At 37.6% G+C, this 27,273-nt stretch overlaps 1 protein-coding gene across 1 annotated transcript in view; it reads right to left on the minus strand.

The window, feature by feature from the left end:
* Nucleotides 1–26,397, minus strand: part of DPP10 (dipeptidyl peptidase like 10) — a 1,232,656-nt gene extending 1,206,259 nt beyond the window's left edge. Inside the window, exon 1 of the mRNA XM_070581203.1 lies at nucleotides 25,606–26,397. Within this exon, the coding sequence (XP_070437304.1) occupies nucleotides 25,606–25,665 (60 nt within the window). The 5' untranslated portion in view covers nucleotides 25,666–26,397. The remainder of the gene's footprint in view (nucleotides 1–25,605) is intronic.
* Between the last annotated feature and the right edge of the window lie 876 nt (nucleotides 26,398–27,273).

Below are 27,273 nucleotides of genomic sequence, written 5' to 3' on the forward strand. Positions count from 1 at the left end.
GTTCTTCACAATGTTTGAAAATTTGAGCTACTTGTTAACGTTTAGAAACAGAAAATTTTGCATGAAATTCCAAATTTTCAGATTCTCTTGAAAATTGTGCACTCGTGTTTCTGCATAGCAATAATCAGTTGAAAAGCAGTTGTCTTTTTCATATGAGCTGTGAGGCCTCCAATTTTACCACCTTCTCCATCCAGTCTCCTTCAATGACTTACCTGTTGCCCCTCTAAGCAATTGAGTTTGCAAGTCTTGTCTTGGATAATGTGTTAAAAAAGATATTCCTTAAAGAGTCATTTACCGCTTCCTATTTTTGCAGCAATGTTTAAAGCTGTCTTTTTATTTTGGAAAGTCAAGATGAATTGATGTCAAAAGAAATCAACAGTTTGATGGGCGCCGTTCTCTGTAGACGCTATTCTAGACACGAAGGCATTATTTTACAAAATGGTCAGACAACTGTTTAAGCTCTATACTTTGAATAGTAATGGTTCACATTTATTGGCACTTAGGGCCAAGGGTTATTCTAAGCTTGTTACCTACATTAATTTATTTAGCCCTCACAACTTCTTTTTGAAGTAAGTACTAGTTTTTTCCCATTTAGCACAAAAGGAAACTGAGGTAACACTCCAAGAAATTAATTGACCTGCCCAAGGTCACATAGCTGGGAAATAATAGAGCCAGGATTCAAACCAGGCAGTCTGTCTCCAGGATTATCATGCAATACAGACGTTTCAGTGTGGTCAATCCTTTAGCTGCTAATTTGAAATCCTATCATTATAATATGCTTACAAATATATATATACATGCACTCACATATATATACACAGACATAACATGTATATATATGAATGGACCACGCACAATATGTATGCATATATATGTATGATTACGCTATTATTTTCTATTGATAAAATACAGATAGTATCAGACTGACTTAATTATTGTGATTTTATAGGATGCTTCGATACATTTCTTGGCTAGTCTCAAACATATTTTCCTCCAAATAAGTTTTAGAATAAGTTTGTCAGGTCAATAAGAAATCATAGTGGGATTTTAATTGAGATTACATTAAATTTATAGATTAATTTTGCAAAAATTCTCATCTTGATAATATTGTCTTTCTATCCAATCATAGAGTAGGTTGATTGAAAAGATTTTTATGTAGTCAAATTGGCAGGGCTTAGTGATGGATTGAAGTGAAAGAGAAAGGAAAACATGCAGACGTGTTGTTTTTTAACAGATGTTCCCTGACCTGCTCAACAACTATGATCTGGATATTAGGAAGCTCTAGAACCGCCATTTGCTAGGACCAGGGAAAGCATCTTCTCAATAATATGAGCCATTTGCAGTGTAGAAGGAATAGAAATCTCCTCAAAGTGGCATATCCTGAGTTGTAGTAGAAACAACTAGTAGTGGAAGGAAACTAGCAGTACAGCAAGGAGTTCCACTAGGGAAAATCAGGAGCGTCTGAAAGAAAATGGGGACGACAGGAGAGAAGAAAACAAGTGTGAACTAACTTTTATGGAGTGCTCACACTGGGTCAGGCCCTGTGCTAAGCACTTTATATATACTCTTCCAAAAGCACCTAAAAATAGGTGCATGATATTATCTTCATCTTACAGATGAGAAAGCCAAAGTTCAGAAAGTTAAGTAATTCCCCCACTTTCATACAACCAGAAAATGTTAAGAACAGAATTTGAACCAAGGTCCCTGAGTCTAACGCCCATGGGAGTTGTACTCTACAGAATGTAATCAGCTTCTTCCAGTCCTGGGCCTGCTCTCCTGGTTTCTAGATGATTAGAGACACCCTGTGTGGCAGCTCTGACAGACACAGTTGTCATTGTATACAGAATGGGGAAAACTAAGATTATGAGCTGTACCACTCCATATACAGCAATTCTTTTAAATACAATAAAATGGAGAATTCTATAGACTAACAGAAATTAATGTAATTTACTCTAAAAATAAGTTCAGCCATCCCATATAATAGAGGATATAGTCGTGGATAAAAGGAGGATGAAAATAAAATTAAAAAAAAAATCTTTTGCTCTGAGAAGAACACAGCTAAGAGAATGAAAAGATAAGCCACGATTGGGAGAAAATATTTGCCAATCACATTCTAATAAAGAACTTGCATCTAAAATGTGCAAAAAAAATTCATTAAATCTCAACAAGAAAACAAACAACCTAATTAAAAATGAGCAAAAGAGTTGAGCAGACACATCACCAAAGAAGATGTATAGATGGAAAATAAGTATATGAAAAGATGCTCAATGTCATTTGTCACTAGAAAGTTGCACATTAAAGCTAAAAGATGTCACTATATGCCTATTAGAATGGCTAAAATCTAAAACACTGACAATACCAATACTGCTACTGAAACATTCTCATTCATTGATGGTAAGAAAACAAAATATTATAGCCATTTTGGAAGACAGTTTTTCAGTTTCTTATAAAGCTAAGTATAGACTTACCTTATGTCCTACCAGTTGCACTCCTAGGTATTTACCCAACTGATTTCAATTTATGTCACACAAAAACCCTCACATGAATGTTTATAGTAGTTTCATCCAAAATCACCAAAGTCTGGAAGCAAACAAGATATTCCCAAAAAAGTGAATGGATAAGCATCCTGTGATACATCCACAGAGAAAACTATTCAGAAATAAAATGGAATGTGCTAGTAGTCCATGCTACAATATGGATGAATCTTAAGTGCATATTACTAAGTGAAAGAAGCCTATCTGGAAAGGCTTCTTACTCAATAATTCCATTCCTATGACATTCTAGAAAAGGGAAAATTATAGAGACAAAAACCTGATGAAAGATTGCAAGGGGCTGGAGGGGAGGACCATTGATTAGATGAAGCATAGGGGATTTTTAAGAACGGTAAAAATATTCTGTATGGTAATATAATGTGGATACATGGCACTATGTATTTGTCAAAACTCATAGAACTTTACAGAACAAAGAGTGAATCTTAATCCATGCAAATTAAAAAAGTAACTGGTAGGTTAAGGGATCTCAGGATGGAATGCACACTGTGACGAAAGAATCTAACTGTATAAAATATGACACAACCTGACTGAAGAATGCGAATTAAAAAGGTGTTGACCTAAGTAACTTTGGAAATAACTAGAAAGTATTAGACCAGAGACAAAAACAGCTGTGTATAAGCACAGTAATCTAATTGATAAAGTTGTTTCTCAAGGGGATATGAGTTAAAAATTCTGAAACCACTGTACATCTAAACCTGAAATGAACAAGAAAGTAAATGGATGACCACTGGTGGAAGTCAGGTTCTCATTGTTGGAGTGAGTAGTTACAGACAAGCAAACGGGGAAGTCCAGACTGCTCCATGTGGTACAGTATTAGAGTTAAAAACAGCAGTACAAACTCAGGTTTAAATATTTAATATAGATACATACAAATATATATAGAAATAATTATATATATGCGTGTGTTAGTATACACACATATTTCCTTCTCTGTCTGCTGGGAAGGCCTATAAGCAACAACACCCTGGTAATAACAAGCACATCTAGCACCCAGATCTTGGTTTGTAATGCTATTCTCCAATAAAAGGAATCCGGGCTCCTTGGAGAAATGGCTGATGCTATGGCCAGGACAGGGAATAAACGAGATAAGCCTGGGGCATCTTGTAGTGTCAGAAAGTAAGGAAATGTTCAAGAAACAAAAATGATGACAGTATGTCAAAAGGACAAGGGAACCAACTTGAAAGAGCTCCCAATGGCCAAAACTGGAAGAATTTAAGCAACAAAATAAAGTAGTATTGGACTATAATCCAAAGTATGAGAAAAAACATCCATGAATTCATACAGATAAAATAAAGTATTAAGGGGCTGGCCCCGTGGCCGAGTGGTTAAGTTCACACTCTCCACTGCAGGTGGCCCAGAGTTTCGTTGGTTCGAATCCTGGGCGCGGACATGGCACTGCTCATCAAACCACGCTGAGGCAGCGTCCCGCATGCCACAACTAGAAGGACCCACAATGAAGAATATACAACTATGTACCGGGGGGACTTTGGGGAGAAAAAGGAAAAAATAAAATGTTTAAAAAAAAAACATAAAGGATTAAATAAGTAAACAAGGGAAAAGAGAGAAATCTCTGAATAGAAGAATTTCAAATAATTTACGTAGATACCTCCCCCTCAAGGAGATGGAGCATAATCACCCATCTCTTAAGTGTAGGCTGTGCTTAGTAACTTGTTGCCAAGAGTACGGTGTGGGAAGGAGAGGAGGGGAGCATTTTTACGATGGAGAAACATGAATCACTGCCTTAGCCAGGCAATCAAAGTTAACGTCATCAGTAGTGTCTTGTTGATAGCATATGCATGCCCTTGGTGTAATGTGAATTGAATAGCAAATCACTTCTGAGGTTTTCCTCCTGCAAACCCATAACCCCAGTCTAACAATGAGAAAAACATCAGGCAAAACCAACTTAAAGGATATTGTACAAAATAACGGACTCCTCAAAACTGTCAAGGTCATCAAAAATAAAGCAAGCCTGAAAAATTGCCACAGACCAGAGGAGAAGGCATAATGACAAAATGTTATGTGGTATCATGAGTGGGATCCTGGAGCAGAAAAAGGACATTAGGGAAAAACTAATGAAATTGAATAAAGTACAGAATTAATAGTAACATACCAACATTGGCTCCTTAATTGTGACAAATGTATTATAATGATGTAAAATGTTAACAAGAAGGGAAACTGGGTTGAGGGATATGCGAACGCTCAGTACTATCTTTGCAACTTGTCTGTAAATATAAAGCTACTCTAAAATAAAGATGTATTTTATAAAGGAGAAAATTACATTGCAGTGCAGGACAATGTTCTGTACTAATAAAGCTCCAGATGTGTTTGCTTTGATCATCCTGCTCCTGCCTTTTCCTGACATCAGCACAGTCTGTCCCAGTTATTTCTCAACTGTGATGAATCTGGATGAATACCACATTCCTGTTCCCTTTCCATCCGTGAGGAGGACTTCTGTATCTTAGGTGGTCTAGGCCTCATTATCTCCTAACCACCCCACCAGCCTCCATACAGCTCTCATTTCGCTCCCTCTTTCTTTCCTCTTGTTTCTTTTCCTCTTTGCATTCTTATATCTAAGTGTTGAAGCTATCTTCTGCCATATTTGATATACACCAGATACTTCTGTATATTGTTTCTAATCCTTTAATTTAGAGATGAGGAAACAGTCTCAGAATGTTTAAATAACTTGCCCAAGGCTAGTAGATATCTGACCAAAATGAAAAGCAAGCATTTGTCTCCTCATGCACAGGCCCCCCGCACCAGCAAGACATCATTGCGTCTTTCTTAAAGCATTCTAGATGCTTTCTTCAAGCATGTAATGCAACATAATAAAGAATTGTACTACCTGATTTTTAAAAGGAACTGGATTATTATCGGGAGTGAGGAATGTATGGCAAGCGGAACTTGGTGAAGAGAGGCAAGTAATCAAATCTTAATTAAGAGCAACCTTGAAAACACAAAAGCATGACAAAGAAAATTGTTCTCTCCTGGTGATCCAATGGGACCTGGGACCAGGAGAGATTCTTAGGTCTGGTACTTCTCGCCATCTTCTCCTTCCCACTTAGAAGGCTCAAAAGGAGCGTTGTTTGTGCTCGGCTCACTCAGCAAACCTTGTGGGCACTGAAGGTGCTTGCCACCAGCAGTGCTCTTAAAAGGAGCAAGGCAGGCACCTTAAGAGTTCTCGGTTTGCAGGCTGTGCCAGTAGCAGGGAAGAGGGGAGAGGACACACACTCCCACCTTGCCCACGGCTCACCTGCTGAAAATCATAATAAACCCAAATGCTAAACGAGAACTCATTCAGATGAAGCTTTAAATTGATGTGTTTAAAGAGATTGAATAAACTCTTTATGTCACGATCTGGCATGAGCTTTTAATATTAACTGCTACATATTTTATAGACTGTATTTGTTGCCAAACACTAAAACAAACATTAAGATGCTTTTGCCTCACCCGCTACTGTGAGTGCTTCCAAAACAGCGGTGTAAAAAGCCACATAAAACACATCATAATCACGGAAATCATCTGCATTTAACTCACATTTGCCATGAAAGTGGCAGTTATTTTTCATCTACAAACAATTATATCTCAATTACTTACTCTCTGTTAGGGAACATTTCGTCAAAAACTCTCATTTAATTTATGTAAGGAGGCATTTTGTTTGGGGAGAAACATAATCTCTAATTTGGATTAATTAAAAGAATAGGCATTCTGAATTAGTGAAAGGCTGATGTCAATTGAAAAAGATGCCATTTTATTAGTTTCATATGCAGAGAGTAACACAAACTAAGCTACAAAGCTTACAGTAGAAAAAAAGGACCTAAAATAGAATTGGTCTTTAATGAATAGATAAGAGTAATGCTCAGTGTTCTATATTTTCATTAAAATGGAGAGCTTGAGAAAGTTTGTTACATAAGTAGTTGGAATGTGCACTCTGTGTGATCCTGTTTAAATTGTGAATTTGTTCAGCAGTTCTTTTAACTATGCAGCCAGAGTAGGCGCATCCAAATCATTAAATGTTCAGAATTACTGCAATTCAGACGAACGAGCTTCTTTTGTAGGGAGGGAGTGACTTCATTAAATCCAGATATATCAACTAATCTTAAATTATATGCAAAATGCCTATAGATTGTAAATAGTCAGTAGTGTACCAAAATATAAGAAAGGACTGAGGTTTACCAGCTTTGAACTTTTGTTTGGGAGTTTCCAAAAGATTGAAAAAAACCTCAGAAATTTTGACACAAACATATACTCTTAGAATTTAAAAAAAAATTAAAAAGGAATCATCTTAAATGTATTTGGTTGCAATGGAATGATTTTCAGAATAAAGTACTCTGTTTTCATATCCAGCCCCATTGTCATCATAGCATATTGCTGGTTATAATCTGCAAGAGAAAATAGAGACAGTTTCCTTGGTTTAACACACCTGGGTAGATGGTTTGCAACAGCACTTCAGGAAGTGAGAATGGCTCTAATCACATTGTGCTTATTGTCCACCAAGGCATAACCTGTCACTACACAGACCATGGCAGCCGAGCAGTTTCCCCAGGAGTGAGCGGCAGGGGTAAGCCATGGTGACAGCAGGATGTGACTCTCTTTACTACAGCTCAAGAAAAGAAGAAGAAGAAAAAAATGGACATAGCATTACTAAAGTAACAGCATAAGGTCTTAAACTAGGTGAGAAAACAACTCACCTAAATGAGAAAACAACTATTGTTAAAATGAGAAAATAGCTATGAATGTAAAGATTTTATAGCTAAAATGTAGTATAGGAATGGCAATGCCTTATGATAAACAAAGGGATTATCCATTGCTATTTAATTTAAATCACTTTTATCCTTCTGGAATAAAACACAGCTTATTTTGAGAAGAGGTCATTCCCTTTGCCATTGGTTTTCCGTGTATTATATAGAATGACAGAAGACCAGGGAAGAGGAAAGGAGAAAATGTATGATTTCCCTCACCTCTCACAGAATTTTTTGACACCGGCCTCTGTAAGTGGACCTTCCACAGGTCTGTGTCTTTCTAGATCGTTGGAAGTTCTGCTTACGGAGACTGGTGATTCTAACCCCGACATCGCCAGGCAGTGTGTAACACGTAGCACTGGCTAATAAAATCAGGATGTGGGTATTAACAATTTAGATCCCTAGAGCAAAATCTGCCTTGTCACGATGGCCAGATCACTGGTTACACCATCCAGTAGTACAACGTCCAGCTGGCTAACAGAAAAGGTCACAGCAACAGTAAGAACATGCATGGGGTAGGGAATGGCAGCCATTAAGGACCAAACGTTGCAACATTCATTCTGCAGACATTTATTTAGCTCCTGTGTCCTACACTTTTCTTAAAATGTCTAGAATTTACTCAATTAGTAAAGGTAGTAGCAATTTAACTATATTATTATCCTCTTTCGAAGACCCAGGTTAAGAAAATAATAAAATGTTGGTCAGAAGACATTTATTTAGGTAAATAACACTAATTATCCAGTTTTTAAAAAACTGTTTTTATATCTAAAATGTCAAATACCTGCTATAACTTTTAGTGACATTTACACTTCTTTTTGAAAGTTCTAACGCATAAGACAAGATTCACTCTTTTGGAAATCCTTGGTCCTCTGGAATTCATAGTCAAGATGGAAATTCCGTTAGAAGCCTACAAATCCACGTAAGACTGGATTTATAATAGGGAGAAAAGTGTATCACATTTTAAAATGTCTAATATAGGCACTGTACATGTTTATTACAGTAAGAATTTGATTCATATCAGGATGATTTAATATAATTCATTGAATAACATTTTTTCTTGCTGTAGTTATACTTTTATTGATCTATTCACTATAATCCTTGTTTTCTAATAACTCAGAGATGATTGTGGAAATTGCCAAGATAATCTCCAAAATTGCATTTATTTTTATGAATGATCTCTTTAATTTATAACCTGCATGGAGGATGGCCCCTGGGAATAAAGTAGTAATAACAATGGAGTTGGCTATTACTTCCTGAGCATTTAAAAAAATATTTTACATATATCATCTCATTTAATTCCCATAGTTCTAATATAGAGAATTTTATCACCCCACCTTCCAGATGAGGAAACAAGGTTCATAAAAATTTAGAAAACTTATCTGAGATAATATTGATAAAAATGGCAACCTGGACTATGAACTGAGGCAGTTTGATTCCAAAGCACACAATTAACAAGTATGCAATATTGCCTCCTGAAATAGATACTCTGTCTTTGGCTGACAAAATATACATATGTCAAAATTTTCAAGTTCATCTGCTTTTCAGAAAATGCTAACTGGGAAAGTCAATCTCTTTATTCAACAAAGTCAGTCTCAAAATGTAGAATTTCAGATATCATGATAGGCAGATAGGGGAGACGTGAGTGGTCAAGATCTATTCTTCCTGCCTTGAGATGCTCCCTATTTTATGAAAAGTGAAAGAGTTAGAAATTCCTGGATTAATATAGAATTCAAAGATTGGCAAGCAAGATGCTACCAGGATAAGAATCTACATTCTCAAGAATGGGGTACAATTTGTCAAGGCTCTGCCAGGAGAAACTCTTGCAAAATAGCTCAGGGTAGCCCAGGAGAGTGAAATACGGAGGCAAGAAAATGACCCCTTCTGGAAAGAGACCAGGAACGGATGTTGAAACAGTCTTTTTGGGTCCCAGTCCTTATAACTTTATACCTTGTACATTGGCAAACTTAACATCCCTGCAACTTCAGCCCGCCTTACTCTTGAAAACAGGTTTCCAACAGCACCTGAGGAGTATTCTTGACCTTTTCTCTGGGTTAAGACTGGTTTTGTCTTCCCTAAGTCCAATCAGGCATAAAGGGTAATGTAGAGGATTTTATATGCTATTGTTTTAACAGGACCATTAATAACTATCACATGGGATCATGATAGTCGTGCTGCTTGGTCAAGGTGAGAGCAGGGATGGGGTGGAAATGCAGGAGGACCTAAAGTCCTACTTATTTTGCCTTTTCCTCAATACCTAAGGCTTGGGGATAGGCAAAGTGTAGGATAAAAGACACTTGTAGAGAAAGGAGACAGTTTACAGAGTGTTATGACTGGAGTTCAAGTGTCAGTTCCTCCATGTGATTTGGGGACAGAGTTCTAGTTCTCTGACTCAATTCCTCCCTCCATAAATGCTGGCTGATAATTATTCGACACTCTGAGCACTCTTTGGGTGGTTCAACCAACCTCAGAATCAGAAAGGCCCTGGGATAGACTGTCACAGTGGCTCTCAATTCAAAAAAGCCACAAGACCAGAATGAGACACATTTACTTCCAGTCCCAGACTTCCCTCACCTGTAACAATGGCCACCGGTTAGGTCAATGGTTCTCAACCAGGGCTGATCTTGCTTCCCAGAGAATACTTGGCAATGTCTGAAGACCTTTTAGTCACAATGGGAGGGTGCTAGTGACAAGTGGAGGCCGGAGATGCTATTAAACATCCTGCGACACACAGGACAGCTATCACAACAAAGAGTGATCTGATCCAATGTATCATTGGGGTTGAGGTTGAGAAATTCTGAGTTAGACAAAATGAGACCAAATGGACACAGGAAATCGTGAGTTTATTTCATTGACTGACAGTCTCTGTGGAAGATGCAACAGATACACTGTGTCTGGTATCATTTGAACATTCAGTTTTTATTTATTTACCCAAGACCCCCCACTAGATCTTACTCTTGGTCTATCCCACAAACTCATTTCAAATTCTTTCTCAAATCTTCCCCCAAGATGAAGCTAGATAGGACATGTATAGCTCTACTTCTACCAACTGTTCTGTACCTTCACCTGTGGTTTTCTTATTGTGCCGTCAGCAGCAGAACTTGGACTCTATGACCATAGCAGCCAGGAACAGCACACGTGCACTGTGACATGATATTTGTTGCTGTCTTTGCCTCCCTTGGTCCTAGCTTCACTATGCCCTTGGTCTATTGCACTCAAATGGTATCCAGAATGTAAGCCGCCTCCTTTGCCCTATTATGCAGACCAGGAAAAATTCAGCCCAGCATTTTAAATGCTCCAAGTATTTGTCTAGACAATCACAACCACATTCTTGGCAGCTGCCTTTCCAAAATTTATTGCAATTTATAAAACTGTATAACGTATACCTCATTCATTACATACTGCTATTACTCTTATTCCAACACCACACATTTCCTTCTTCATTTTGTTATATCCTATCGACAATAAGTATATGTGTTTTTACAGGATTGCAGTTAGCATTCAATAGGAAACTATCTAAAAGTGTTTTGCAAATACTTGGAGCACCCACGTTTCTCTGGTGGTGGTTGTTGCTGATATTCTTACTCTGGCTCTAGCTAGGCCCAAATTGCTATGGATTCCTCTGCTTGGCTCTCTACTTTTAAGAAATCACTAGTCCAAATTAACTTAAAATCACTGTTCTTCCATACCTGTGTGAGCTTGATTTTGCTCCTGAATGTCTTGTCTCTCCCAGACCCTAGACTATCCTTTGAAATTAGCATATGTTGTTATGTCTTACTTGGTATTCCCATGAGATGCACTTTCTGGACTCTGTATTGTTTCTCCTGCTTCATTGAATTCTGGGTTCCCAGTTCTGCTATTTCCAGTTGGCCCCATCTGTTAGTGATATGTGATGAGGACTTAAAGTGTGGTGGTGACAGCGAAAATGTGAGACTTTGCAAAGGCAAATCTGTCTATATGCAGTGATTGCCTGGAGAACCAAGTGCCTATGTGCTTTAGAGGGAAGACCCTTAAATTGGATATTTTCCATAAGCAATATTACCACGTAGTCTAATGCAAGGGGCTTGAACTGTGGAGACAAGGAGGGACCAGCGTGAGACCTGGTTTTACCTCTTCCTTACTCAGATGATTAAGTCCTTGATATTTTTTGCTAGAATGAGGACCATGTCTGTCCTGCACTGTTAAAAGAGGTACTGAATGCAGAGTGCTTGACCAAGACCAACTATTTAAAATACTGGTCCCCACTACTTTCCTTAGGAGGAAAGTGGTGAAAAATAAATGAATTTGTTGGTATTAGAATTTCTGGCACAGAGTAGGCTCTCAGAAGACATTTTCTTCTCACATAAAATAATTTCTCCACATTTGAAATCACTTTAAAACCTTTCCGGCTAAACACTAATGAAATAACTTAGCAGTAAGCCAACTACAGCTATATTTACATTTTTAAAACTCAACTCTATATTTTCTCACACACACATGCACAACAAAGGAGAAAATCCTTGGAAAAAGCAAAGAACATTTGACTTCATTTCTAATACTTATATTTTCTGCCAGATTGAGAGCCATGTGACTATATACCAAATGAAAGGAAACATTAATATTATGAAGAATATTCTGGAGCAGTAACATATCATTCTCCATATTGGATGGCCTCCACTTACTCACTCCTTCGTTCAGCAAGCCCTTTTTGAGTGCAAACTCCATGTCAGGGACAGTAATAGACACTAAAATCACAATGACAAATGAGATACTGCCTGTGCCTCCAGGAGCCTGCAGTCTAGCTGTAGATGAGACGGATGGCAGAAGGTGGATAGGATAAGGAAAAAGGTAAAAGGAGAGGGTAAGAAGACAAATACATGTCAAGGCAATGGTGTGTTGCAGGTCCAGTGAAATACAAAGCAAGAAGTCTTCCTGGGGCTGGAAAGGAGAGAGTGAGGAAGAGGCAGAGCTTCAGAGAAGAGGTGAATTCCCTGTGAAGTGAGTTCAAAATGACGAGCACTATCTACCAGGCAGGCAAAAAGGAGGGACACAAGACATTCCTGTGGGAGAAAACAGTAAGCTTAACTTTGAGGCTTAAAGCAGCAGAGGGCCCTGGGTAACAGCAACTACGTCTTTCGGAGCTCATGGGAACATGGGGGAGCAGAGAGAACTCTAAAATAGGAGCTAGGAAACCTGAGCCGTCAGCTTGAGTTTTATAGCAAACTTATCTGAGTTCAAATACGAGCTCCACTTCTTACCGTCTGGGAGACATTGAAAAGATTAATGTCCTTATCTATAAAATGAGAAGAAGAACTCCCTCCATGCTCAGTCACCATGGGATTTAGAGATATCTCAGAAAGGAACCTAGAACCATGTGTATCATGGTGTGTTCATGACGCAATGATGATGATGGTGGTGGTCTCCCTCACCTGTGTGCTTTTACACATTCCACCATCTGGAACATCCCTTTCTCCTCAGATTCTTCACCAAGATCCTATTGCTTCCTCATCAAGTCTCAATTCAAAGGTTATTCCTTTCTACAAATTGGAGCAAGGGGCACCTTCTCTGATCTCCCAGAGCACATTCACACTCTATTTCCACCCCTGACTTAGTTTTCCATGTCCTCCTCCTCCATCCCAGGTGAAAGGAGAGGGGGAAAGAAGTTAGATTGTAAGCTTCTTAAAGACTGGCTCTGTGTGTATGCCTTTTGGTATCCTCACTTGTGTAACATTGTGTCTATTGTATATTCAATAAATATGTGTTGAATTAACACATTGGTAAGCAAAGAATTGGAAAACAGAATCCAGAAATGTTCTTTTATAAAACAAAAGATCAATAGTAAAATGACCTGTATGACCTATATAAACATATAATAAAATACCTTCTTCTGCAAGGGTCCTGATAGAGAAGATAACAAAGATTAAAAGCCTTCAGGGAGGTAAGAGTACTCACCTCCCCCATGTCTGGTAGACCTTAGAAGCAACACTATCCGCATAACATAAGACAATTATCACCTCTGGTTATGAGCTTCTGCAGCACTAACATAAGGGTGACCACAACCTAGAGGGGCAGGGTTCATCAGAAGAGGCCCAAGTTCAAACCAGAAAGGTGCTACGGGAGGTGATAGGAGAAAGTGTTCTGGACGATGGAAACATCAAGCACAAAGACCATGGTATGGCAAAGTGCTTGGCTTGTTTCAGGCTCAGGAAGGAGGCCATTTGGCTGGAGGATAGTCATGAGAGTGGGTTGGGGCAGAGAATGGGACACAATATAGTTAGAAGGAAAAACAGGGACCAGGTAGCTGAAGGTCATAAGAGTAAGGTTAAGGATCTGAGGTTGTTTTCTTAAAGCAAAGTTAAAGTTTAAACCAGGTATGCAAAGTGATTAGAGTAACATTTTAAAACCACCGCTCAGCTAGTGAGTGGAGAGTTAATTATGGTGAAGCACACTGGAAGCCAGGAGTCCTCTGAAGTTGTTGCCACAATCCAGGTGAAATGTGAGTGTGCAGGGAGTTGGGGTGATGGTGATGGTGGTGGAAGTGGAGAGAAGTGGTTAGACTAGAGATACACTTAGGAGGTAGAATGGATAGGACTTGCTGATGGATTGGATGGTGGATTGAAGAGAAGAGACAAAAAGATGAGCCTTAGGATTTGGCTTAAGCCTCTGAAAAGAAGATGGTGGTATCGTTTAATGAAATTAGCTGAGAGAGAGGTAGGCAGCAAGGATCGAAAGTCCTGATTCAATGTAATAAGTTTATAGCATCTATTAGACACCTAAGTGACAATATTGAGTAAAGAGCAACATCTAAGAATAGAAGTCAAGGGAGAGGACTTGGTGGGAGACAGAAGTCTGTTGGTGTTCAGCATCTAGTAATTAAATCCATGGTATTTATCAACAGCACACAAGCCAGAGGTCCTGAGCCCCTCTTAAAATTGTTTCTGGTGTGATCCTATAGATTTTATGGTCCCATCATAAGTACCCCGCCAAGATATTTCTTTGGGAAGGGGATTGGGTTTGCTCTGGTATGTCTTTCGATGAGGCATGGTCTCTCTGGTTACCACAGTTTCAATTGTACATCTAACCATAAACTTTATGCTACCTCTTAACCTTGGAGGCATTTGGGTGTTTAAATGTTCCTGAGGGTTTGAGGGCTCCAAGGCCCTAAAGGTACCAGAGAAGAGGTCACTGTGATAGGCCTGAACAACCCTAATTATTTGACGAAGAATATCAACATTATTTCCCCTTATCTTACCCAAAGAGAAAAAAGCCCAAAGACATGTAAAAAGAAAAAACAAAATGAAAACACAAAGCAAAAATTGCTTGGAGGCGCAGGCCTGGTGGTGCAGTGGTTAAGTTCTCACATTCTGCTTCAACAGCCCAGGGTCCACCGGTTCAGATCCCTGGTGCAGACATATGCACCACTTATCAAGCCATGCTGTAGCAGGCATCCCACATATAAAATAGAGGAAGATTGGCATAGATGTGAGCTCAGGGCCAGTCTTCTTCAGCAAAAAGAGGAGGATTGGCAGCAGATGATAGCTCAGGGTTAATCTTCCTCAAAAAAAAAAAAAATTGCTCAGATACTTAGTCATTTAATATCAAAGAAGACAAACTGCCCACTCATTTGCTCAAAAGTGATGGAAAAAGTCTCTGCTGTGAAGAAATCAGAGACAATGCTATATTTTGGTTTATCACACCTTGTTGAAACAATGCTTGAACCACAGTTTTGCCTGTCTTTTGCAGTATGGTATACATTATATGATCATCAAATTCCAAAATCTTTCTTGCTGATCTCTGTGGTACATATTTTTGGTTTCTTCCCTCCAAACCACCCAAATTCCCTAATTGTTTCTAACAGATCCCCATGTTTATTTGAGTAAACTCTTCTTCTATTTCCTCCACTTAACCATGTGCATCTTCAAGTGCAATGGATACCGAATTAGTGTAGGACTTAATTCTAGGCAACAAGGGTTGAGGGGAAACCTGTGTGGGACTCTTTCTTAGAAAGAAACTCCAAGGAAGAAACTTCTCTTTGTCTATTGAACATTATCAGTTGTCATGTCTGCTGGCCAATTATGGAACTGGAGCAGGTGTATAGTAACCACGACAGAAGATAGTTTGAGAAAGACAAAATGGAATAGTGCAAGTTGCGTGGGTCCAAGGTCATGCTATTTGAGCACAGAATTAACTGACCCTTGAAGTGCTCTACCAAGGGACTTATTATTTTGTGAAATTATCATTTTTTTTCTCATTCTTTTAACCAATTCATTTAGAATTTTCTGGTGTTTTCAACTAAAAGCATCTTGACTAATAAAATCTACATGTTCTTTTAACTTACCCCAGATCTCAAAGGACCATGATCATTTAAAGGGTGAGGGGTAGAAAGGGGAGAAAAACCATTGTAGTCATACCAAGTGTTAATCATGAGACAATCCTGTATGATGGTTTATATATGTGTGTGTGTGGTTCCTGTTTAAAAGAATACATGGGGCAAATCTCAGCTCACCTACTTCCTGTTGTAATCCTCAGCTTTCTTGTATGCAAAATGAGAGTCTAGCGTAGAGTTCTCCAAGAAACATCTAAAATTTTACGGTTGTAGAACTGCAGCACATCAAATGTGCTTCAATCTTTGCTGACTCCTCTGAAAAGTCATGTGAGTCACTGAGAGAGACCTTTGGACCTGATCCTTCAAGAAACCCAAGGTGTCTGTACTAAAGACACCATATGGCTTATGTTATTAGGAGAGTAGGAAGGCAAGAACTTTCCCACCTCTACATCTGAAATTTACAGGCACCTCTTATGCTTACATCTAACGCCACTAACAGAGGTCATTCATGCACCATCGGGCATTGAAAAGACAATCAGAAACCAATATACCATAAAAATGGTTATCTGTATGTTATCTTCAGATATTGAAAGAGAAAATTTTGGTACAGCTCAATGGTTGTCATTAGCCCAAAAAGACTCCTTGGTACTAAAACGTCGCCACAAAATTTAAGTACTTAAAGACCAGTTATTATTAGCATTCATGAAAGTAGCTGGTACTAAATCAAGCTAATGAACAAATCTTTTGTTCTTGTTAAGATTTACCTACAGGAACACCTGTCTGGCTAATAACATCTTACATTTAGATTATCCTGAAAGAGGAACCAGGAATGTGTCACCATCTTTACTTTCTACCTAAAGACACAAACCTCAGGAATGGGTCCCAAGGTCACAGAACTGGGTCGTGAATTTAGATCTCATGATCTTGTCTTTACACTACTTGCCTCTAAGCGTTGCCCTCAGAATACAGTCAAATTCTGAAAGATAACACGAAATACAGCCCCCCATAAGTTTTTGTAGCCTCATTTCCTACCCCTCCTAGTCACTTGCACTCTACAATATAGTCAGTCTCAACTAATAAATGCTTTCATGACAGTTACATTGTCTTGTTTCTTTATCTTTTGCACATGTTTTCTCTGTGCCTGGAATATTTTCTTCCCTTTTATCAATCTAACTCCTATGTAGCATTCTGATTTAGGCTTTGTGAATGCTCCCAAAAAACCTTGTATTTCCCCCACCTAGCACTTATCACTTTATACTGTAATTGTATTCATTTGTATTCCAGGCTGTCCTCCTTAAAAACAAACAGTATCACTCTATCCATATTTGAATCCTCTTTTACTAAATGTTGAAGGACTGAAACAATGAAAGAGCAAGTCCAAGTCTCTATCCATCAGGCATGCTATGCTCACCCATAACCAAAGTCAATATTTCTTAAGTGTGTTCTTTTATCTGATTTTATTTCCTTCAGAGGATATACATAAAGGAAAAATGTTGTCATAGCTGTCCTTCTTTGATCAAGAATATCTGTCTTGCATAGTCTTTCTGCCCTAATTCATTCACCATCTCAAAAAAATTATTCAAGTAAAGGGTCCATCTATTAAATGTAATAAGTACTTTCATGCTATTTACTTTCCATTAAAATAAAGTGGAGCATATTTTACTTAGGGAAAAATCCTGGAAACCAGAGTTGTGAGAAGTGGTGTTTTTCAATCCAACAGTGGTGATTCATCTTAGAAATTAAGATTTCTGAGTAGAAAAAACCTCACTAAAGTGCCAAAGCCAATAGTCCCCCTACAATGCCGTATCCTTTATCATCAGCAATAATTTGTTTCTGCTATGCTAACCCAAGCTCCAAAACAGAGAGTCAGAGAATGTCTCTGTTTGGAGTCAGACTTTCCTCAACCCTAATGTAGAAGGACATTCATAAGGCAAAACCTGCTTTTGATTTACAGAAGCCACTCATCCTCAAGAGGATTAGCATATCTGTTGTCCCCTTTGTCATCTCTCCAAACATTGTTTACCTATTTTAAAGTAAAATGTTTCTTCTGCTTAAGTCATGGAAGACTGGTATGTTTCTGAACTCTAAAGTCAGACTGCATCTCTTGGGAAGACAAATGAGTTTGTAGCCTTCTTTGACTTTCATTCAAAGAATCTTAATTGAGCACCTTTTAGGCATTATATATTGGGCTAGGCACCAGAATTACCAAGAGTAAAAGACGGAGACCCTTTAGAGCCCTTTATGAGCTAGTAGAGAGAGCTACGTGGAAACAAGTAGTTATAACTCAGAACATTAATTGATATTAAGCAGATACAGAGAAGATTATGTGAGAATATAGGTGGTTAGTTGAGATCATGCCTGTCTGTCTAGGGGAGTCTGACTACTTTCACCAAGTAAATTGTATATTAGATTTCAAGTAAGATAGGAGTTTGTTAAAAGCACCTTTGTGTGGAAAGGTAGATGAGGCAAAGGAAACAGTGAGTCCAGAGGTAGTAGGAAGGCTGTATCCATATCATGATAAAACTTTTCCTCAATTCAACCACATGTACAATCCATGCAGCTATCCCATGTATCTCCCGTTTTTGTAGCACAGCACATGGATGAGTAATTGCATTTTTTATTGAATTAATCACTCCTTTAGATGGCATTTAAACTCAATCTCCTTCTTTCTCTACCTTCCTGGTATAGGTCCATGATGAAATCTTGCAGATGTTACTACAATATTAGAAGATACTTTTCAGCTCTCTGGTGACTTCAAAATGAGTTTTTATCATCATTATAGTTAATAATAATTGCAAATAAAATTCTCAGCTTTTATGTCATAAAAATTGATTCTCACTATACACCTCTCTATGAAAATGTCATATCCCTTAAAAATTGCTACTAGAACAAATTATAATACAAAGCACTTACATAGCATTTTTGTTTTGGGAGATAATTTAAGTTTATTGCCCTTCTGTTAGTGGGAAGAAAAGCCTCAACAGGGTTAATTGCCTTCCCCAAGGCCACATGATTCATTGTGGTGCAGGGAAAGTGAGAATTCAAGTTAAGAATGACCCTCCAAAGGAAAACCCAACCAGTTTGCCTTTTGCTCCATTTGCAGGTAGTAGGGTGGGCTGTGTAGGTGCGATCTTTCTTCCCGACCATAACTGAAAAACAAACACACAAAAATATGAGTTCTGTGAAGAATTTCCAAGAGATAAGCCTGTTCAGAAGATAAACTTCTTTTACTTCAGGGCTTACCTCCCAGCTTAAATCTAGTTCTGCTAATGTAACACCATGCCAGGTCTGTCCATGTGAGGTCAGTTTTGAAAATGATGATTAGTTTTGTTCCAACTGTGGTATATTGTTGCCAGTTATATCCCACCAGCATGGCACGTATCCAAGGGCTAAAGAACATTTATGAAGAGGAGAAAGGCTATTGTGATATTTCTGACTACCATTGTGTTGCTAAATTACAGCTCAAGCTGGCAAGAAGGGAAACACTTGTCCAGCACACATTCTATTTAGTGTGACTATGGATCTCCCTAGTTACCAAAAAGTGTTGATTGCCAGATGGCCTCAAACCGAAGTCAGAGAACAAAACCATTGCAAGCCAAACAAAATGTCAATACACTTTTTTGAGAAATTTGTTATAAATTTAAAAAACAGAGCAAGGCTTCCAATTTGGTTTACATGGTCTTAAACATTTATTTAGTTCATTTAAAAGCCGATAGAACTTAATAATCATTTAATAATCAACAAAAATTTATTCAATGTCTACTATATGAAAGGCTTTGTGTCAAGTAAGCCCTGTGAGGGATAAAAAAGATGCACCCAATGAGATCTCAAATTTCATAGAATTTATGTTATTTAATAACCCTAAGCATCATTTTGAAGTTGTCAGGCTCCATCTGTGATATCCAAACACAGACCATTCTTTCAGGAAGACAAGCACAAGTGTGTCTTATTTAGTAGTCCTTTAGCTCAGTGTTTCTGAAACTTTAATGTCAAATCACCCAGAGAGCGTGTTAAAACACCAATTGCTGGGCCCTACCCCCAGAGTTTCTAATGGATTAGGTTTGGGTAGTGCTCAAGAATTTGCATTTCTAACAAGTTCACAGGGGATGTTAATGCTGCTGGACAGGGGACCACACTTGAGAAGTACAGCTTGAGCTTATTTATTTCATGCTACATTTGTAGAACCATATCTTTTCAGGGACAATTAGTGATTTGTCATCACAAATTTATCATCAAGAATATTTTTACTACCTGACCAAAACATGAGTTTGCAGAAAACTATTAATATCTTACTTTTCCAAAAAACAAATAAAGTAATATTAAATATTTTCAAAAGCCTTTCTGATCTACTCAAAAATACATTTTATGACAATACTTCCTCAAAGTAAAAGTTGCCATTCAAACACTATAAATGTCAAATAAAAAAAAATAAACTTGCTATTTTACTATGAAAAAAACAATAAAGTAACAAACTTACCAATTGTTTTAGCATTGTCACTCTTTATTAAAAAGAAAATAAAAATCTTGAACACTTCCTTTTGAAAACAGTTGAATTTATAATCATTTGGAATAAAATTGTCTTACAATCTTTTAAAGTTTAAATACTTGGTCATAAATGCAAATCGTAAATGACTATAAATTGGTCATCAGCAGTATTTCTAACTTGTGGTTCTATTCATGTTTATCACAGGCTGTGATTTTTGCCTTCAGCATAAGAGGAAGTTGTGTCAGAATAATTAAAAAGATGTAGACCATTTCTAAGAGAGAGAAAAAATTCTCACACATACAACATCCTTCTTCTAATTTTTGTTAGTCTTCTCTCCTGGCTTTTTCAAATATCACCACTTAAGAGAATGGCCCATTCTCCTAATGCTGAAGGAAAATCTGTACCTTGCCAAGTGGAACTGTAGGGTTCACTGAATACTGGTGATAACTCTTCCTTTAGTACATCTGAGTCTGTGTTGAGATCATAATTTAATAAAGTTTCTTTCCTCTTTTCCCCTTACGACTAAAGTCCTTAGGATTAGGACTAAGAAGACTCTCTAAGACAAGGTACACTATAGAAGCATATTATAATCTTTGCACTTAGAATTTCACATAATAGTGAAATTGGAGGGATGTTACATTTTGCATGTTGTTGAGACAGGAACCAGCCTAACGAGGTAGTCATCCGCAAGGCCCCTGGCCTAACAAGGTAAAGCCCCAACCAATCAGCAAGCTAAGAGAATTAGATAGACACCACCAAGATCCACATTCTGCAGCCTCAGGACTTTCCTGGCCTTACACATGCACCCCTGAACCCAGGAGTTGTCTGAAGGTGACCCCAGCCCCATTATCATACTAAAAATCACACCCGGGGTGGACACCTAGCATGCTAACAATACATGCATCACATGTGATAGCATGTCGAACAACAGTGCAAGCACAAGAAAAACCCTACCTCTACATGCCATGACAAGGCGCTCCTCCCCAGCCTTTGTGTAATAAAAAGCCCCACCATCCCTCTCCCTAACAAGCCAGTCACTTGCCCCTTTCCTTTCTGCACTAGTTCTCTTGTGCCTCCCTTGTGTACAAGCTAATAAGCTTTTACTTTTCTACTGCAGGTTTTTGACTCTCTTGATTTCTGTCCTGGGGGACAAGAACCCAATGTGCCAATGACATTATGAAAACACAAACAGCTGGAATTTTTTCTTATATGTTCTTTGTATTGCTAATTTTTTGTGGGTGTAATTTGGATATTTAATTATGAAATACTCTTTGAGACTAAATTGCAACACTAGCCCAAGTACCATGTGAAATACAGAGGTGGTACCCATTCTTTAGCCAAAGGGTGTGGAATTAACAACCAGTAAGATGTCAGTGGGTGCAATTCCAAGCCAATCTCACCATGTCAACTCATCATAATGCCACAACCCAAAATACCAATTTGCTAAAGACAGAAATCATTTTCTAACCATCATGCCCTTGAGTCTACAGATTTAATAAAAAATACTTGTGATAAGATTTTCACTCTCTTTTGCTCCCTTATTTTATCTCCAGTTTCTTATACTAGAATTTTGGATGAGGCTGTGGGCTAGACGTAGTAAGGGGAAAAAGCCTTAACTTGCATAATAACGCTTCAATATAAAAGGCAGTCAAAATTATCATGAAAAGGAAGAATTTGCCTGCTCATAAATGTTCTACTTTGAAGACAATAAAAATCCTAAAGAGAACTTCAAATATGTTTTGCAAAAATTGCAGCCACTCCAGCAGGAGTATGTACAAAGAACCTAGAACTTTTAGATCTTGGGATTCTTTTCTGCATAGAACTTGGAACCTGAGTGTGAAGAAAGTGATAGAACAAACAAGGCAGGTTTTGAAAAGAGGGAAGGGAAGGAGAGAGACTGATAGAAAAGGGTCACTAGACAGGAAAAGTAGAGAAATATGTGTACTATATTTTGGAGTATCCATAATAAAATAAAATATATATGATTGCTGATCCAGGAATCACCAACCCCGTTAATTCACACACAACTTCTAACTTCAAAAAAAGGATAGATGATTTCATTTACCACCCCTAGAAATACAGAGATGCTAGATTTATATTAAAATATGAAAGACACAAAAAAATTCTCACTTTTTTAAGCAAAGTTCTAAATTTGCAATTCCACTGGAAAAAAAGTAAACCAAAACTAGAGATTTAACTAGAGGTTTTAATTTGCTTTCAGTGTAAATAAGAGAAGCCAAGACAGGGAAGAAAAATCCAAGTTTGTTGCCCGACGTGGAGACAATTCTTCAGAAACCAAGTTTATAATAAGCCAAGATTAGATCTGTATTTAGCATTCCCAGAGAGTCCTTAAAACTTTCCATTACAGAACTCAGAGTGAGATTCTTTTTAGAGTACTGCTACCTTGATGGGAAGATTTGCAGTCATTTCAGGAAAAGTTTTATTGCTTTACAAACTCTGAAATGAGAGAAGGTTTTATGAGTGCATTGCATTCAGCATTCCGTCCAAAGTCATCTGAGAACATGCCTGGCACCTTTATTTGACTTTCTCTGCTCTGTTCTTTCTTATCAGTTTTCACTATAGAAACATACCTGCTCAAGTACATCAGAAAAAAATCTGTCAGGGACTGGTTGAGCTGGAGAATGCCAAAAAGAAATGTCAAGCCAGCTGAATAATGTTGAACATTTTATTCCATTATGACTCCTCTCCAACCCTCCTTCTCCAACTCTGCCACCACAATGACCACAAGCAATCTTCATTGGCAACAGTTGCTGAATTTGACCCGCTGCAGATATCATCATTTTTTAAACTTCAAGTGGGGAAAACACACACACACACACACACACACCTGTTCCTTCTCCTCCTACACATTTTGGCCTTTAAAGCTAATTTTAGTCAATGCAATTCATTTTCTTTCATTCCCATTACATTCTTTTTAGCAGTAGCTAAACTGTCAAGAGAAGGAACAGCCAGTGTTTACTACACTGACAATGGGGAACAATTCCTGAGAGGATTATTACACTGAACTATGGGAGAAAAGTCCCTAGAGGTTTCAGAATTTCTAAAATGGAGCAATTTACAAGTTATTAAGTATCTGGGTATTTCCAGAGCTCCAAAGTAAGTGGGTCACTTATCATTATCTGCAGGCCAACCAGATTCCATAAGGGAGTTTTATTTAAAACTTTCAGATAGTAACTTTAAGAGTGAGGGAAAAATTAACTCTCAAAAACCATGCTTAAAACAAAAGAACATAGATTGTAAAAGTTCAAAGAGTCTTTTGAGCTCTAATATCTCATAGCTTTCCAAAAACCTCTCATCACAGAGTTTTTTCTTAGATTGTTACTGCATTTTGTTCATAGGCTAATGCATTACCTAAATATAGATAGCCACTTTTAGTATAAATTCCAAAAGCCATAAATGTTTCATAATTGAGCACATAATTTGAAGTAAGAGAGCTTTCCACTCATCCCTTTTTACCGTTGCAAATTGAAAAATACTCAAGTAATTACTCCCTTAATAGTTTAATGCTTGCAACTATATATACTTTATGAACATCACAAGCATCTTTTACTCCCCAGAGCAATATCAAGGGGGGGAACAAAAGAACTTAACTTGTACAATTAAACAAATCACCCAGAACTTTGATTCAAGACTCCTTCATTAAGCCATTAATATAATACACTGCTAAGTGGTGGGTTGTCCGATTTTTATGATGCCTTTCATTTCAATCCAGTGGCTGCAGTTAGAATGAAAAAACAGCATCTGCAAGATCAGCAAGATGATGCAAAACCCTTACACTAGAAACACTTTTTTTTTTGCCTCCACAGTTTGTCTGAGGGCAGTCAATGCCAGAGTACCAATACGGCAATGATTTTGAGTCCCAGAAAGTAGCACTCATTTGTCCTTAACAGATAAATAAAAGGGTAAATAAAACACTTGATTCTTATGACCTCAAACACTTAAACAGAAAACCACTGGTTATTTTATGGTTTTCTAAACATACTCAAAGGTAGATAAGCCAGTCATAATTCTATCCAACTTTAGGCTACAACACATATTTCCCTCTAGAGTTTATATATCTCAATGTGGACTGTCATGTATGTACTGTTTCAGGATTGTTTGGTGATGGTATACTTATATAATTGACATATGTGAGAATCTGACATGCAGAGAAAAACTTAAATCCTAAAGCTCAGCATTTTATTTCTAAACTTGGACACTGCAGAAAATCCAATGCCTGAAAACATCTTGCTTTTGCCATTAGAGATGGTGTAAATTGTCTAAATTTGGGTTCTTCATGATTTCAGTTAACTCTATGTGTTTACATATGATGGGAGTCTAATTATGCATCATTTGATATATTCTGGAAACCTCACTGCTTTTAAAAATAATTGCAGATAAATAGAGGAAAATGTTCAGTTTATGGTCTATTTATCACTGAAAGACTCTAACAAAAGGTAGGTAAGTTCACAAGAAAGAGACTTATTGCTGAAAATTAGATTCCTCTTGTAATTACAGTCTATGTGGTATTTTCAAAGGCTTGAGATACAAACCAAAAAGCAATGTAATCATAAAAAGCCAGTCTGCTCAAATTTTGGAATCTCAGTAAAAGGTTTACAATTGTACGTGAATTAGAGATTTCAGTAACTAAGGATAATCCACCAGTTTATCAGGTTTTTTTCTGTAAAAGAGTTCCAGAGAAACCCATCACTTTTCCCCAAGATGCAAAGCATCCACACAGATAATAATCTAATACAGATAAGTGGCAAGATAGAGCAACTCCTTCATTGAAACTCTGGTTATTTATAAGTGTCCTTGTAAGTGAAAACATCCCAAATACGAACAAAGAAATAGATGTAAACATTACTTAAAAATAAAACAGAATAGTAAAATTCCGAGCTTGGTCCTTTTCCTTTAACCATATCATACAAGCCTCAAATTTAAAATAAGCACCTGAATTACAGAATGTCTCCAATTATCTCACTGATTTTGAGTTATATGATAGCATACACATGAACATGTGTTTTATACTCACTTACTATAGTCACTTTAGTATAACCACCAGTTCAATTCTCACAATGAAGGATGTACATTTCTTTGGAAAGGATAAAAAGTCCCAAATCCATATGACAATGAAATACTGTTATCAAATTTGTATTTAAAATGTTATTTGTTTCCAGTAGTTTGTAAATTCTTCACCAGTTCCACCAAGAAAACTAATGTGGACTAGAAACTCTTCTAGAAGCTCACTAAACTTTCTTCCTGAAATATGGCATTGACAGATTCTCAGTCAAAAAATCAAAAGTCAACAAGGTAAAAGAATAGTTAAGTGGGAACTACTCTTTCTGTCTACACACAAATGCAAACAGAACCAAATGCTTCACTCAGATCCAACTTTCGATTCAAACTCAAACCAACTAGGTATCTCCACTGTCAATGTCCTGCCATACCAATGTCCGTGTGCTAGGTAGATAAAGGAAGATACATATGCAGAAGTAGAGAGAGGAGAGAAAATCTGGGTCCTACCTTGATTGTTTTCGAGGGCTGACACTTGATGTGATGGGACACGCTTGCAGTTTGGTTCATGTTTCAGGACCCTGGACAGTGCACGATCCCAGGTGGAGTTCCAGGATGAACTAGAGATCAAGTTCTCTTTACCGGACTTCAGCAGGAGCTGCTGCTGTTGCTGTTGCTACTGCTGTTGCTTCTGCTGCTGTTGCTTCTGCTTTCTCACTCCGGAGGCTGAAACGCTGTCAGACTGGAGGGATCTGTATCTCACTTAGCCCTAAATAAAGCATTCACTTGGTTCATCATCCTTAAAGCTCTTGGCGATATGGAATAGAAAGCTAAAGTCTGTTTCAATTCACTTGCACTGTGCCTTTTCAGTACTGAGATGTGACAGCTTCACAGCACAGCCAATGATCTTGGCTCTCATTCTCCTTCCAAAGGGACGAATACCAGAAAACATACAGAGATCAATTGCAGTACCACAGTTTAAAGGGATACTATCAACTCCCCTGATTCCAGCCAAGTTCACACTTTTTTTCAGTGCACAGGAAATCTTTCTCTTTCTCTCTCTTTCTCTGTCTCTGTCTCTCTCTCACCTGGATTTTTTTTTAATCACAATTCATTCTCATTCACATAATAAGTTTTATTTCTTCCTGGGTAGTGGTTTGCAGCCAAAACACCAGTAAATGCTGGAAAAGGACCTGTTGCCTGATTTAAGATTGCAGATTTTCACATCTGTATGGTAAAGGATTGACATTCTCTATGGATATTTAAGAAAGTCTGCAGTAACAGCCAGCCAAGAGGTTGACTATTCTGTAAGCTGAGAGAAAGCTTATGATATATAAAGAAGTTTTCAAACACAATAGTTATTGGATGTTGCACCAAAGCAAGAAAATGCTTTCTTTTCTCCTTTCCTTTTTATTTTTAACCATCTCTTTCCTGAGGCCACATTTTTTTTTATTTCCTGGGACAAACTAATAGTTAGCACATGACAGTTCAACTTCCCAAATAGTTACCTCTCTGCCTCAAATGATATTGTAGACAAAACAAATCATACATACTTATAAATAAAGTTTCCGCAAAAGCACCAATCCCCATTGTCACATCAGCATGGACTAGGATGAACACATCATACTTGAAAATAAGAGATCCAGTAGGCTTGACTTAATGGAGGACACAATTTTACAATATTTACTATAAAGTATTAGATGTGACCTAGGCTGAGTGCATATGTCTCACACATATTTTTGAGAAACAACACTTTATACTCGTCAGAAATATATCCTCCTGGTAAAGTGCCATGTTTATAATGTTGAACTTCATGAAGCTTTCAGAAAGCTTTTTGAGTGGACCAAGAACATTGCAGATAAACTCTAGTGTGAGAAGGAATAAACCAGTAAGCTTGGTGACATAATTAAATTTATATATATATATATATATTTTTTTAAATATTTCCTGTTCCAACATAGAAAATGGATCTAAACATTCTCATAATAGCACAAATGTTTCAGAATGGTTGAGTTTCAAAGAGTGACCATTCTAGTAGCACAGTGAAAGGAAGGTTTAGATAGTAGCAAGATCAGGTAATCTGAAACCAGAAAGGCTAACAGCAGGAGTATTAAAGGAATTAAAAAATCATGGGCAAGGAGATGGAGCCATTAAGAACCAGACAAAGTTTGCATCCAA

Source organism: Equus przewalskii, chromosome 17 (assembly GCF_037783145.1).
Source record: "Equus przewalskii isolate Varuska chromosome 17, EquPr2, whole genome shotgun sequence".
Classification (NCBI taxonomy): Eukaryota; Metazoa; Chordata; class Mammalia; order Perissodactyla; family Equidae; genus Equus; species Equus przewalskii.